Genomic DNA, 13,831 nt, shown 5'->3' on the forward strand with positions numbered 1-13,831 from the left:
GAGGTGGAAACAGAGCTACATTGTTTAACTACCTGCACCAGGACATCAGAGACACATACTTCCCACTGATTACACATACCCCAAAAGACTTTGACAACCTGTTAAACAAAAACTGGGGCGGTGAAAAATGGCGAGGGGGCAAACCTATTTATATTGTTAACAATTAGTTATCCTGCTTTGCCTGTCTCTGCATTTTCTTTTCATCCTGGGGTGACACAGTGTTATTTTGACTAGATAAGAACAGTTCCCTACCTTCGACGGTGCTATTTACACAGCGGATTACAGCCTTCCTTCTTAAATAAACTGAGCTCTGGCCTGCTCATGTAACTTCAAGGATCAAGGATAGCCTATCTTCATTATCCCCGACCGGCAATTTGTTTTACAGCCAGCAGTGACACACAACATGACACATACAGTAGAAATAATTAATAAGAACAGAAGAAAAATACATGGGACTTCAGAAAACAAACTTAAAGACATTTATAAAGCGAACATATTCAAAGCCCACCTGAAGCTGCAGCCGACACGCAGCTGAGCTGAGCATGCTCTGAAGGCCTGTGCTTCATGTTTTACCTGTTTAACTTCTCAGACGAACTGTTTGTTGCTCAGTGTTAAATGTGTGTCGCCCTGCAAGCACTCAGACATTCGCAACATGTACTGCATGTGAAGGTCTATGTTTGTTTGCTCTTTGGTGTGTGAAGAATGCTCCTATTTGCTTATGTACAAGATCATGTGTGTGTGTGTGTGTGTGTGTGTGTGTGTGTGGGGCAGAGAAATATGTACAATTGAAAAGTGGGAACAACATGTTTTTTGGGGGTGCTAATGACTGCTTCAAAACTCTGTGACTTTAAAAGAAAATCTGTCAACGCTCTATGTGACATTCAAATACTAATGCAAATGTTGTGCCTTTACATCAGTAGCTTTAAAATATGTTTTTTTCCCTTGGGTACCTATCCATACCACAGCTTCTACAGTATAATGGAGCACAAATTACAGATGCATGTGGATTGTAAAACATGAAGGCGTGGGTCCCAGGGAGTTTCAGATGTTGTCACCTGTGCCACATAACCTGCATTCCACCCTCGAGACCGAGAAAAGAAGGTAGCAGGGCGTGCACACACAGGAGAGGCACAGCATTTAAACAGATAGGAGAGACAACAAACACAGATCAGATATGCAAATTATGGAGAGGGAGAAGAGGGAGGGGCTGTACCTCCAGGGCAACAAGGATTGTGATCAACATCAGGATGAATTAGTGGATAGCTGGGGCTGTATTTATTTTTAATTAGTTCATAAATTCATAATTTCTTCTTCTTCTTTTTTTTTATTTTTTATAAAATCTCTGAATCATTTTCATTTTGTAATTTTAGCAATATTATTAATGTTTAATAGTTTTCTCAGAATTTTGACTGCTTATACTGATGACTTTGTATCAATATTTTTCAACTTTTTAATAATCATTATGTCTTATATGTCAGAATTTTGACATTGTATGCCATAATGGTGTCTTTTTTGTCGATTTTTTGAATTTCTGTCACATTATTATGTCTTTTCATCTCATAACTATGACTAAACATGGGGATATTTTATAATCAAGGCCAAGTTTTCGTCTTTTTTTCCCCTTTCACTGGCTGGAATGGGTTTCCATAGCTTCTTAAATACTGAGGACGCGCTTGAGGTAGGCAGAGTCAGCCCCGCCCCTCGGCGCCTCTTGAAAGCGTGATTGGTGAAGTCGTTGTTGACAAATCGCTGATTGTGAAAGTTGCTGGGTGGGAACTAAAGTCAGACCTATGTGAAACGAAATTGTAACAGTCAGCCCAGAGCTATGTGACCGGTTTCGTACAGCGGACCATGTTTAGGCTTTTTTGTGTAGTTAAGGAGCTTCACGCAGTAATTTGAAGAGCTGCGCAGGTCTCGTTCCACCAGTTTAATGCTAAGCCTCACTTAGCTTGCTGGCTAACAGCTACTGAAGCTTAACTGACACATGGTAGAAGAGAGGGCACAACTGCGCTCAGAGGTGAGAGTGACTTTAATAACCTTCTTTTAATTGCCATAACGTCACTTAATGGCTATATGGCAACGCTTTAAATTGTCATAAAGAAGTCATTAATTCGTATGAAGTTGTTTTTGTTAACTTACGCAGTTAGCGCAGCACTCTGCTATCTTGTTCTCCTTGCAGCAGACGGTTGTAACGGCTAACTCCTCCTATGATTGTATCTGACAGAGCCAGACAGAAACATTAACATGAGGGCTCACCAGCTATGACAGCAACCCGCTGACACAGGAGGGAAGATCAACGCGATGGACGCGCCGCTGGGCAGAACCACCAACTTCAACTTTTCATATGAGGAGGAAGACCCGGACTCCTCTGCTGCTTCAGGCACCATGTCAGTAGACAAGCTCTTTCCGGCTCTCTTGGAGTGCTTTGGGATAATATTATGTGGATACATCGCAGGGAGGGCAAACATCATCACATCCACCCAGGCCAAAGGATTGGGGAACTTTGTGTCCAAGTTTGCCCTCCCGGCGCTGCTGTTCAAGAACATGGTTCTGTTGGACTTTGGTGATGTCATCTGGCCATTCCTGTGGAGCATCCTCATAGCCAAAGTGTGTGTGTTTTCCATTGTATGCGTCCTCACGTTGATTGTTGCCAGTCCTGAACACCGCTTCAGCAAAGCTGGGCTTTTCTCAATATTTGCCACCCAAAGCAATGATTTTGCTTTGGGATATCCCATAGGTAAGTATTACCTAAGGCTACCACCCACAGTGTTTGTCATTCACTGCTGCAACTGTAAGCAAGCTGTCATAATGTTTGCCCATACATCAGACAGAATGTATAATTATCCATTTGTTGCACTACAAACAAAGTTGGTTCTTACTGCTTTTCGGGGTCAAAATTTTGTTCGTGAGGAAAAATTCCCACACTGAGAGAGTGTGATCATTGTTTTTAGCAAAATAGGGGTCATTATTTTGTACACAAACTAGAGGATTTGCAGAAACATAAAAACAGCTCTTATCATACGTATGCTTGCAACATTTAATTAAAACTGACTTAATTAAAACAGGCAGGTGTGCTTGACAGATATTGAGAACCGGACTAACTGACACAGCAAGATGTTTCTTTTGACAGTCAGGTTTTCTAATAGCTATCTGAGCCTATTATTTGAATTATTAACAAATCTCATTTAAGCACAATTTAGTAAGTGGCAGTAATGAAAATTTCCACATCCATATTAGCACTTGTTTTTCATTCCAGCAGAATTCATAGCAAAAGCAACCCATTTCATTTTACACAGTTTACAATAGTTTCTAATAAATCTCACCATGTTATGTATTGTACCAGAATAAGCTTAAAGCTACTTTTTTGCCGACAGTCCCTTGGCAGGTCCCAATTAAAACATCAACAAAACGATAGAACAGCACTCAAGCAAACTAGACAACACAAGACACAAAATACAAAGTTACACAGAGTAGTACATCACACAAGTTGATTGCAAGGATGTTTAAGTACTTGGTTGCAGAGTTGAGTTGCTTTTTGCAAAACAATTTTTTCTTGACTTACTTGCAACAATTAAGATGCACAGTATGCTTTATTGATATTGAGCCATTTGTCTTAATCTTCATCCACAGTTGACGCCCTGTACCGGAGCACTCACCCAGAGTACCTCCAGTACATCTACTTGGTTGCACCTGTTTCCCTGATGCTTCTTAATCCCATCGGCTTCTCCTTCTGTGAGATCCAGAAATGGAAGAACCAGGGAAACCACCAGCAGAGCAAACTCCTGATAGCGGGACTTGTAGTTTTACAGGTCCTGAAGAACCCCATAGTATTCATGGTTATCATCGGCATCACCGCACACTTTGTCCTGCACCAAGAAATTCCTGCTTTCATGGCCCAATTTGTGGATGGTTTGGCCAACTCTTTTGGGGGAGCAGCTCTCTTCTACCTGGGTCTGTCCATGGTGGGCCAGTTGAGGAAACTAACACGATCCACAGTCGTGACACTGATATTACTTACTACAGCTAAACTGTGAGTAAAACACGTCTTTACTGTGCCTAAATGTCATTTTCTGTTATGGTTATTCAGTGCCTTTTATGATGATAGATGCCTAAGGACTCTACAGAGTCAGCAAGTCAGGGCTTTGTCAACTGCTCCCAACATGTTGTTTAGTGTAAGTGGTTTGGGTGACTCGGGCCTTTCTCAGACCACAAGCCTTTAACCTTAATGGTTGACATGCGTAGGATTGTACAGCATGATAATGGCCAGTGTATGTAAATATTTAAGTAGCACTGCATGTCTCAGTATCAAAACCAAATAATCTTTCTATTTGATTTTCAGGTTGCTAATGCCCCTGATCTGTAAGGACATGGTGGATCTGTTGGACAATAGCAACACCAGCGCTTTGAACCACTCAAGCCTCTCCAATTACGCCTTTCTTTACGGAGTGTTCCCCACTGCACCAAGTGTAGCCATCTATGCTGTCTATTATAACGCAGAGCTGGAAGTTGTGAGTTGTTTACATCTATCTGCCGTTTATCTCCACATTACCACATTTTCACCTGAACCTCACTTATAATGTTGAAATGTTTTGAATGCTTCCAAACAGGTAACCTCTGGGATGGTGGTCGGCACTTTTCTCTCCGCTCCAATAATGTATGTTTCTGCCTGGTTACTTTCAATCCCTTGGATGGATCCACAGGTTTTGATGAATTCACTGCAGAGCGTCACCTTTGACATAAGCATATTGAGCTTAATTGCACTGGTGAGTCACAACCACATGTCAGTACTGTTTGTTAGCTTGTTGTTGGCTGATCTCACATACTGACAAACAACGAATTCATTAAGTCATCTATAATAGATCACAGAGAAGTAAAAGAACAGGTTTGACCTGCTGTGTCTTTATAACCATATTTCACACCTCCCTTCATCTAACATTGCGACACATTGGAGAAGAAGCAGGTTTATATTAAAAGTTTCCAACATTTAGAAAGTGTGCGAACAGATGTTGAGAAGTCTACTTCCTGATTTAATGTCACTTTCAGTGTAACTTTTAGGGAACCTGAAACTTGTGGCTGTAAACTGTGAGAAAGTTGAGATAGTTTAATGTTTATTCAGTGATGTTGTTAAATATTAAGCAATGTTTTCTCTGACAGGTGTGGACAATTGCTGTTATGTTTTTAAGTAAGAAATTCAAAAGGCTACCTCACATGTTTACAGTAAACCTCCTCTTGGCACAGGTGAGCACACATCCTCTCTAAATTGACAAAACACATATATATGTGTAACTTAATCAGTAAATGCCTGTTTGTTATGATATGGTATCTAGTTTATAACTTGTGTCGGGATGATCCTGTGGAACTTCGTGATCGAAGTGGACAACAACATCGGACAGGTCCTGACTTTCACAATACTATGTACCTCACTCTACAGCACCTATGTGTGGCCAGGTACGCTGTGACTGCACAAAGCCAATCATCCACATTAGCCTCACATTAAAGGGCTTAAGATTGATTGCTGATTGTGTAATGCACATTTTGTCTTTTTAGGTCTGATAGCACTCTGTCTTGTGCTCATGAAGCAGTATGAGGATCTGAAAGTTTCTCCAGCCGTGTTGGTCCTCGCAGGCTGGGGGTGAGTCATTTTGAACAAGACCCAACACAGAAATGAAACTAACGTAGTTTGTCTGCTCCGCCAAAAGTTGTGGCAAAACCAGATTACCTGCCCTACAGTAGAATTCACATGTTGGGACACTTAAGCACATTAACAAGTTCAAACCCCAAACTAAGATTAAGTGTACTGAGGAGGAGTGCCAACATAGTTTAATATAAATCATTAAACAGACTCTTAAAGTCCCTGCTTATTTAATGTGCAATCCTGTTTCACTCACTTGTTAATGTGTCACATTTGTTCTGTATATTAACAGGTTTCCAGCCTTAATAACTATTGTGCTGTTATTTTCTGGGGAACAAATGTCTGACACTATCGACTCCTCCTTCTTTTACGGCAAACCACAGGTAACATAAGTGAAAATCATCCAGTTCTCTGCCACTTAAGAACCGTTTTTTAAATCTGCATTTCTGTATGCGTTTCCTTTTTAACAGATAATCTGCACCTCAGTGGTAGTTGCCCTCGGTATATTGCTTGGAGGGTGCTCTCTTGTGTGCCTCAGTAGAGGAAGCTGGTCCAACAATGAAAATGTCCAAGAGGAAACCACTACCGAGGATCTTATTATTGAAGTTGATCCAGAAATCCTGACACCGTCTGAGCCTGTGACATCGTCGGGAGATCTCAACAGAGGTACTTTCCACTAAGGAGATTTTTGTTTGAAGGTGTCACTTCAGTGACAATGAATAAAGACTAAAATGCTAAGTACAATAGCTGTTGATTAAAGTCACGACACATGAGCATAAAGAGGCTGTTGAAACATCTGAAGTCATTTTTTTAAAGCCAATGAAATTACGAAATCACAAATTAAACACCGACGAGTCAAAATTTAAGGGGAAGAAACATTTTTACTGGATTTCCTTATCCGGAGGCAACGTGACATGTAAGGTTCCTGATGAGTTCAGTTCCTTATCTAAAGTAATACAGGCGACACTGAACACATCATCTTGTTGAATGCTGATGTAGGAAGACAAAAGGACACGAAAGGAATGTAACGATGTGAGAAACACTATATTAATCGATGCAAACAGGTACGACAAGTGAACACAATAAAAGTTAAATGAATGTGTTTTGAAGGTCATTGGGTTGGTTCTGTCTATTGTGACTCTCACTCTTACTCCACAGATTATATCACTTGCTCTTTGCTCTTTCAGTATAAACACATAGACAGGATGTTTTGGTAATGGGGTCAACAATCAGTCTGACTGTTATCTCTGTTATCAGCGTGCCTCATATGTGATTGTGCACCACCCCAGCCCATGCCTGACATGATCATCAGCGCAACTATAAACAACACACCAAGCACACTCGCAGGTATTGTATTAATAAAAAACATATGTGCATTTCCATTTCCAGCAGCAATAATCATGTGATCATTGAGTGAAGAATGTCCAGCTTTTGTTTAAATTCAATAAGGAACAGTTTGTGAATCTGTGTTCTGCTGCCCCCCTCAGGTCAGTGTGAGAACAGCTGCGCGTCCACAGACTGCCTGCTTGTTAATACGGAGGAGCTCCAACAGGTTGCAGATAGACAAGTGGCCCGTCACGTGCTCTTATGTCTGCTCCTGACTGTCAGCTTGCTTGCTGTGAGTAAACCACCACCTTTCACTTCTACAGTGACATGAAGTCAGCCTTTACTGCCTGCATTATTATATTTAGTGCATCACAAGCCAAATCAGATACAAATGGCCGAGATGTGTAATTTCCACCTCCTGTCAGTAACACTGGAAGGCTTCAGCAAAGAAACCCATTAGAAAATTGTTGCGTCAGTCTTTATTGGCATTAGAAGATAACACCTAAACTAAATAAGACTGAACTGTAAATACCAATGGATCTAAATGTGTCGTAGCATGTGATTGTAAACCTGCTAACACCTGGCTTTTTTTCTTAAATGAAAAGGTTACAATATGCATTCAGACCTGGGTCAAATGACTCTGCGGTAATTATAGCCTCCGCTCTGATCGGCATTGATGGGAACACAAAACCTGTTTCAACACGCTAATCTCCGACCCCTCTCCGGCGCGATGCTATGCTCCGTCGGTAACTTCTGCAACTCCTCGTCATCTCAGCTACAAATTCCGCCCGTCTCCGTCCAAGCAGCGCTCGAACATCGTTCCAAATTTGTCGGCGCCGAGTTTGATAAATAGACTAAGTGATAGATACAATAACGACCTAACCACCGTAACATCTTCACTTTTTACTAACCGTGTTGCGGGCGCGTTTGTGACGTCAGACGGTGATTCAGCAGAGAAGAGTATACTCCACTGGCAATGGGAACAGAGACAATCGGCATCTATTAGCGGGTCTTCTCGGATCTGAATAACCCGCGTCAACGTGCTAAATTTAGGGTTAGGGTTAGGAAAGGGGTATAACTCTAAATATAGAATGTTACAAAAATGGTTTGTAAAAACTGATTTTATTAACTAGTTCTGTCAACGTGATTCGTGAGCTTTCCATCGTGAAAATAAAACCCCTCTTTTTATGCTGTGTTGACAGAACTTGTCCAGCTGCTTGTGGTTGCTCTTTAACCGCGTCCCTGGTAGACTCTACTTGGAGCTGCAGTTCTTCTGTGCTGTGGCCAACTATGGACAGGTTGGTGATCAAGACACTAGAAACAGTACCAAGATTGTGAGCATGAATTGTCACACCGATGTCATGATGTGTTTTCTGTTACCAGGGTTTCCTTTCCTTTGCCCTGTTTGGCCTGGACAAGCATTTGATCATACTTCCATTTAAGAAGAGGTAATTTTAACAACATACTGTATGTGTTGTGTATGTATAGTATACTACTCTTAACAAGTGTTTGTGTCCATGCCTTTATGTTTTGCTTCTGTGTGTGTGAATGGTGTTAGGTTATACAGCCTGTGGAATAGAAGAAAGCGATACGAGCAGCCGCAGACTGACTTATCCGAGGACATCAGGATGACCTGCAGCCAGTTCACCAAATACCACAAGATCCAGTGTGTTCATGAAATTGTCAAAATGAGAAGGTGAGGGCACATAGCCTTAGTCGCTGTTACTCTGGTCAAAGGTTGAGGAGAACTGTCTTGAATAAACACGTTTCCTGACTTGTAGAGAAACAAATGCAGTTGGTCATTCACTAAACAAATGACTTTAACAAACCGCATGTGGGCTACAACTGGTTCTTTTCTGCTTTTATGTTGATGCTTGGGTGAATACTTCTTTTCACTTTCAGGTGTGGGAAGAGGACTATGGTGGACTGTTTTCTTGGCTGTGAACTGGTGGAGTGGCTCCAGCAGGTGGGCTTGGCTCAGGACGTGGGCGAGGCGGTACTGTATGGAACAAGGTTAGAGCAGGGGGGTGTGCTCCAGCACATCAATCAGGAACACGGCTTCCAAGACAGTCAGATTCATTACCGCTTCTTGACATAAGTCTCAAGGGTCAAAGTCGACATTGGTTTTTACCAAAGATAAATGGCATTTTAAGTTCAGACAAAAGAACTGGAAAGTGCAGCTTTAGGTCCCGCACAAGGGATAAACAATACTGACCTTTAAAGAGTACCTGTTTGCACTGTCCACACTGTACAGAACAGCACAATGCTGTCAAGTGAAGCGAAATATTGAAGCGAACAACACAGTTTGGTATTGTGTGGACGAGTTCTTAAAGGGAATTAGCAGTTTATATTTTCAGTCATATTTTAGCAGTTCTAAATTTTACATTGGTGAGATCTGAAGTTGCAACATCGCGACAACAGTTGACACAGAACCGTGAGTCGCTGATGATCATACATGTCCAGAAAATCCCCTATTTATCTGCACCAAGCCATACAATCAGAGGTAAAACTGAGGACCCCAAATCACATTTAAAATCCTTCTTGGTGTGAAAAAACGGCAACATCCCATTAAAACTGTACATGATGGGTACGTTTTTAAATTCTAATTAAAGTCTTCAACAGACAGACTAAGAAAAAGTTTTTAAGATACGCCAGTTTCTTATACAAGTTAATATGTTACACTTAATTTACAATGTCAGACAGCTAATCTGTCGGTGTTCCCTGCCCTGTGTCACACTGTTGTAGTGATGTTGCTGACTCCTTTTAACTGCATGAAGCCAATGACTCGCATATTAACCTAAATGAAAGGACTGATAGCCATAACTACTGAAGAGCCAATTATTCATTTTTAAAGGCTGAAACAAGACTTTGCTGCTTTTTAAGGGCCGTCTTGCAGACGGTTTTATACAGCCAGTACATGCACTCTGACCTAGAATTGTTCTGCTTAATGTGATGTCATAGTGTGAGCAATCATACACAAAGAGTTCACTCAGTCCACTGCTGAATGTATTATTTTCTTGAGGGGGACCCTTCAATGTATTATCACTCTTGTACCAAAGCCAGTTGACAAAGGCAAGAAGGAACATGTGATCATGCCTTATCAATAAGTAGTTTAATTATTTATTGAGTTAGTTTCACAAGTTAACTTGCTTCGTGACATAAAGCATTGTAGCTTTGATAACCTGCAGTTTCACACGACTTTGCATGTATTTAGAGCAGCGGCCTCTCTGTTAATCTGAGCTATGTTAGCAGCATTCAAATACATTTCAGCAACAACCTCCATTCATTTTCAGTGCAGCTATGGCCATTTTTATGTGCAACAAAAGAAGACTTGCTCTCTAAAACTAAAACACATGATTAAGAGATTACCATTATGTGGTAGCATGGACTCAGGGAAAGTCAATGCATGTGAGTACTTCAACAGTGTTGAACTTGAAAATATTCTCTGTAAAAATCGTAATGAGATTGAAGTTGGATTTTATTTGTAATATTTTTTAGTCGCTCTGCTAAATTAATTATATTTTGTGGCTTTTTAAAGTCCAAATGTTTTTTTTTACATGTTGAGAAAACTGTTTTAACTGCTTTTTATTCTGTCAAAGGGCTGTATAAATATATATATATATATATATAAATATATATATATATATATATGTGTGTGTGTGTGTGTTTGATTTATTTGAAAATAAATTTTATTGCCAAACCCTCAAATCACGTAATGAATTTATTATCACCTGTTTCTGTTGATACATAAAAACGTCTAGTTCTTATTGTACAACATGGGACTCATGAATCTTACCTGTACTGCCTGAGTACCATGGGCTGCTATTATACAATGGTTTGATGATTTACCACTCAGTTATGTTCTGGTTTTGCTCATTTATTGACTGAAGGGTAAACTACAGAGGCTAATGCTGCTACAGCTTTGTGGTTCCAGCAGTTCTCAGGCCTCTCAGTGTTTGCTGTACACAGCCATCTCCTCCTGCACAGAGCCTGAGAACAGATTCACCAGAGAGTCAGGTTCCTTGACCCCATGTGAAAGCACTTCCTCCATCTGTGTCATCTTCTCCTTCTCTAGCTTCCTCATGCTTTCTGTGATCTTCTTTCCTCTGTCCTATAGACAAAAAACAAGCAAAAGAAATGTCAGCACATTTTTGACATAGTAAAAGCACTATGACAAATTACACATTTAGGTTAATTGCATGTTTAAATTCATTTTCAAACCTTGTAGGAATCAATGATGGCGGCCACCAGTTCATGTTTAACAAACAACTCATGTTTTCGGTCTGGTTTGCTCTGGAAGCGAGGTTTCTTCTTTACTGGGTCATCTGGCCCGTAACTGGGAGAAGTCGTCTCCTTCAGCTGAGTAATGTTACTCACAAAGATGAAAGGTTTGAAGACCGACCTGTGGTACAAAAGAATCATCAATAACTGCAGCCAATATGAATTTAAAGGCTGCTTTATCCGCTGAAGTGCTTTACCTGTCAGGGTCTGGAGTTGCTGTGAAATAGTGAACACCTGGTAGAGCAGGATCACTGGGTATCACAGACACCATACTTCCTGTTGTCATGAACATGCCCTCCATGTTGATGCCACTGTCTTTATCCCTCAGGATATCCATCATCCTCTCAGCCGTGATGTGACCTATAGTAGAAAAAAATCCACACATGCATAAACAATGCTAGAACTATTTCTTCCTGTGTTTTACTCTGAAGTGTGCACTACTAACCGTTGCTCTTTTTCAGCATCTTTTTCCCCTCGCAGTATCGGCTCCCAGCAGCTTCTATTCGGGCTGTAGTCGTGAAGGAGTACACTGTGGCAAAGTTGAACTTTGTCTTTCCATCCCACCAGCCTTTGTTTCGTGCATATTCCCTCATTTCTGGATGTTCCTTGTCTATCTTAGTCGTTATGTTGTACTCGTTTGAGATGTTACGAAATCCAGCTAGAGGAAAAAGAACAAGAGGGTTAATGCAGAACACAGAAGAGATTTTAAAAGACATCTGGGTAGGCTGCTGCTGGGACGTCTCTCATTGAGAAAAATAACTTGCCAGTGCTCTCTGGTGGACAAACTATGTCATGGTGACACTGATATTAAACATTTCTCATCTGTTGCCAACATACACCAATATATCTATAATTAACAAATATATGTGTGATTAAATTTAAATCAACTGTGATGATACTGAATGCTAAAAAGGGATTTTAAACTCATTTCAAATGTGTATACTTCTTCCAAGTTACCTTCCACTCTCTCTGCTGCCCAGTACTTCCCTGACGTCTCCAGCAGCCACGCCTCCTTCCTGTCTGAGATGAGGAAGCTGTTGTGGTAGGTGAAGCCAGAGTCATCCTCCATACAAGATCCTCCTTGCCCATATTTCTCCAGCAGCTCAGCGATTACATCTACAGCTCTTTCAGCGGTATCAGCTCTCTCCAGTCCAAGCCTGGAAAATTAAAGAGTCACAGATTCATCTTTTGCGTCATATTTAAGTGCTTTGTGTGAACAAATAGCTGTTACAGGGTCTTTACCTGACCAAATCCATGCCAAGAAGAGCTTCCTCGTCATCTGCACTCTCTCTGCCCCACACGGCTTCATTTCCAATACACACTTGATGCTCATTCGCCCCCATTTCTGCCCCCCACAGCCATGCTGGTTTGCTCAACACAACTGCATACGTGTGGGCAACCTGCTCGATCTCAATGTATGTACACTGTTCACAGAGGAACAAGACACAGGGACAAAAGCTGTTAGCTTATCTAAAGGCACATTCACCAAATGTAGGGTGGTTGGAGGGCAAGTTTACTGTGTCACCTACCTCCACCTTCTTCCCTGCCTCATAGTCTTTGGCAGGAAAATACACAACCTCCTGGACTTCATCACAAGGCCTGTCTGAGTTTTTCCCGAAGATGATGCGTTGTCCCACAGTGGAAGGGGGCAGAGCGACAAAGGTGTCACAGGAGGAGGGCTGCATTTTGACTTCCTGACAGTAAACGGAAAGAAACTGGACAGGTTAGGTTACGCACATATTCAATACATATTCAGACATATTTGGAAGCTTGGTTAGCAAAGCATTATTGGCTCAACACGTTGCAACATGTCTCACTGTCTAAAGTCCAGATTTAGAGCTAATGGGGCGTTCTATTTACCTTCGGAAGTCGGAGGTCGGAACTGGGAATGTCAGCATTAAGTGTGTTTAACACCCCACAAACAAACAAGCCAGTGTGCAGTGAGATGTAAAGCTGCGACTCATGAGCTCATTAACCACAACAGTACTCATTCAACAAGGTGACATTACCTGTGTTTGCACTGTACGTATCAATGTGTATTCTCGTGTCTGTTTGATTATATGGTTCACGTTGTCTGACACGGAAGCAGTACAGTCACGTGACCGAGCTGAAGTAAGTTTCATTTTTGGCGTGAAGGCAGTCGTGTACTAACCATACAGTCATAGGTACTAACCTGCTAACAATTAATTCCATAAAATGTGTGTGTTTTATTATTATATACGTTTATTCGTCGTGTTTGTATTCCTCCTCCTAGATTACGATGATAGAAGTTGGTTCCTTAGTCATTTTTATTTGTTTCCATAACTAAACAATTTTTATTCATATTTTTAACAATAAAGGGGACAAATAGTGTAGTGGAGACCATTTTTATCTATTTCTTTTTCTTTTTTCTTTTTTTCCCCCTTGTGTGTTTTCTGTATTTTTTTTTCTAGTATTTGTAGTTTTTGTATAAAAAATTTGTATCCCTTTTTTAACTGTTTTATCTTATTATTGTGGCAGATTTGTACCATAAACCAATTCAATTGATTAACATAGCTTTTGATTTACATTTTTCATTTTATAACAATACAAATTGCACTTGATTTGGTGGAA

The 13,831-nt window shown here is 40.8% G+C and overlaps 2 protein-coding genes across 2 annotated transcripts; one reads left to right on the plus strand and one right to left on the minus strand.

Moving 5' to 3' along the window:
* The first annotated feature begins 1,828 nt into the window (after positions 1-1,828).
* Positions 1,829-10,587, plus strand: LOC138592330 (lysosomal cholesterol signaling protein-like). The gene is made up of 16 exons (XM_069663098.1): positions 1,829-2,017; positions 2,225-2,737; positions 3,631-4,030; positions 4,340-4,508; positions 4,608-4,763; positions 5,155-5,238; positions 5,328-5,448; positions 5,548-5,632; positions 5,925-6,015; positions 6,103-6,298; positions 6,890-6,979; positions 7,120-7,250; positions 8,161-8,256; positions 8,342-8,406; positions 8,517-8,654; positions 8,861-10,587. The coding sequence occupies exons 2-16, from the start codon at positions 2,302-2,304 to the stop codon at positions 9,054-9,056; spliced, it is 2,454 nt and encodes an 817-aa protein (XP_069519199.1). The 5' UTR covers positions 1,829-2,017; positions 2,225-2,301; the 3' UTR covers positions 9,057-10,587.
* Positions 10,588-10,593: 6 nt separating this feature from the next.
* Positions 10,594-13,308, minus strand: scrn3 (secernin 3). Its single transcript, XM_069663099.1, has 8 exons — positions 13,249-13,308; positions 12,769-12,933; positions 12,482-12,663; positions 12,197-12,396; positions 11,685-11,897; positions 11,437-11,599; positions 11,180-11,360; positions 10,594-11,069 (listed from the first exon to the last, which is right to left on the minus strand). Exons 2-8 carry the CDS (start codon positions 12,922-12,924, stop codon positions 10,908-10,910), a joined length of 1,257 nt encoding a protein of 418 aa, XP_069519200.1. The 5' UTR covers positions 12,925-12,933; positions 13,249-13,308; the 3' UTR covers positions 10,594-10,907.
* Positions 13,309-13,831: the final 523 nt, after the last annotated feature.

The sequence above is a fragment of the Semicossyphus pulcher genome, unplaced genomic scaffold, assembly GCF_022749685.1.
Source record: "Semicossyphus pulcher isolate SPU_LCO1_2020_fin unplaced genomic scaffold, fSemPul1.0.p SCAF_15, whole genome shotgun sequence".
Taxonomy (NCBI): Eukaryota; Metazoa; Chordata; class Actinopteri; order Labriformes; family Labridae; genus Semicossyphus; species Semicossyphus pulcher.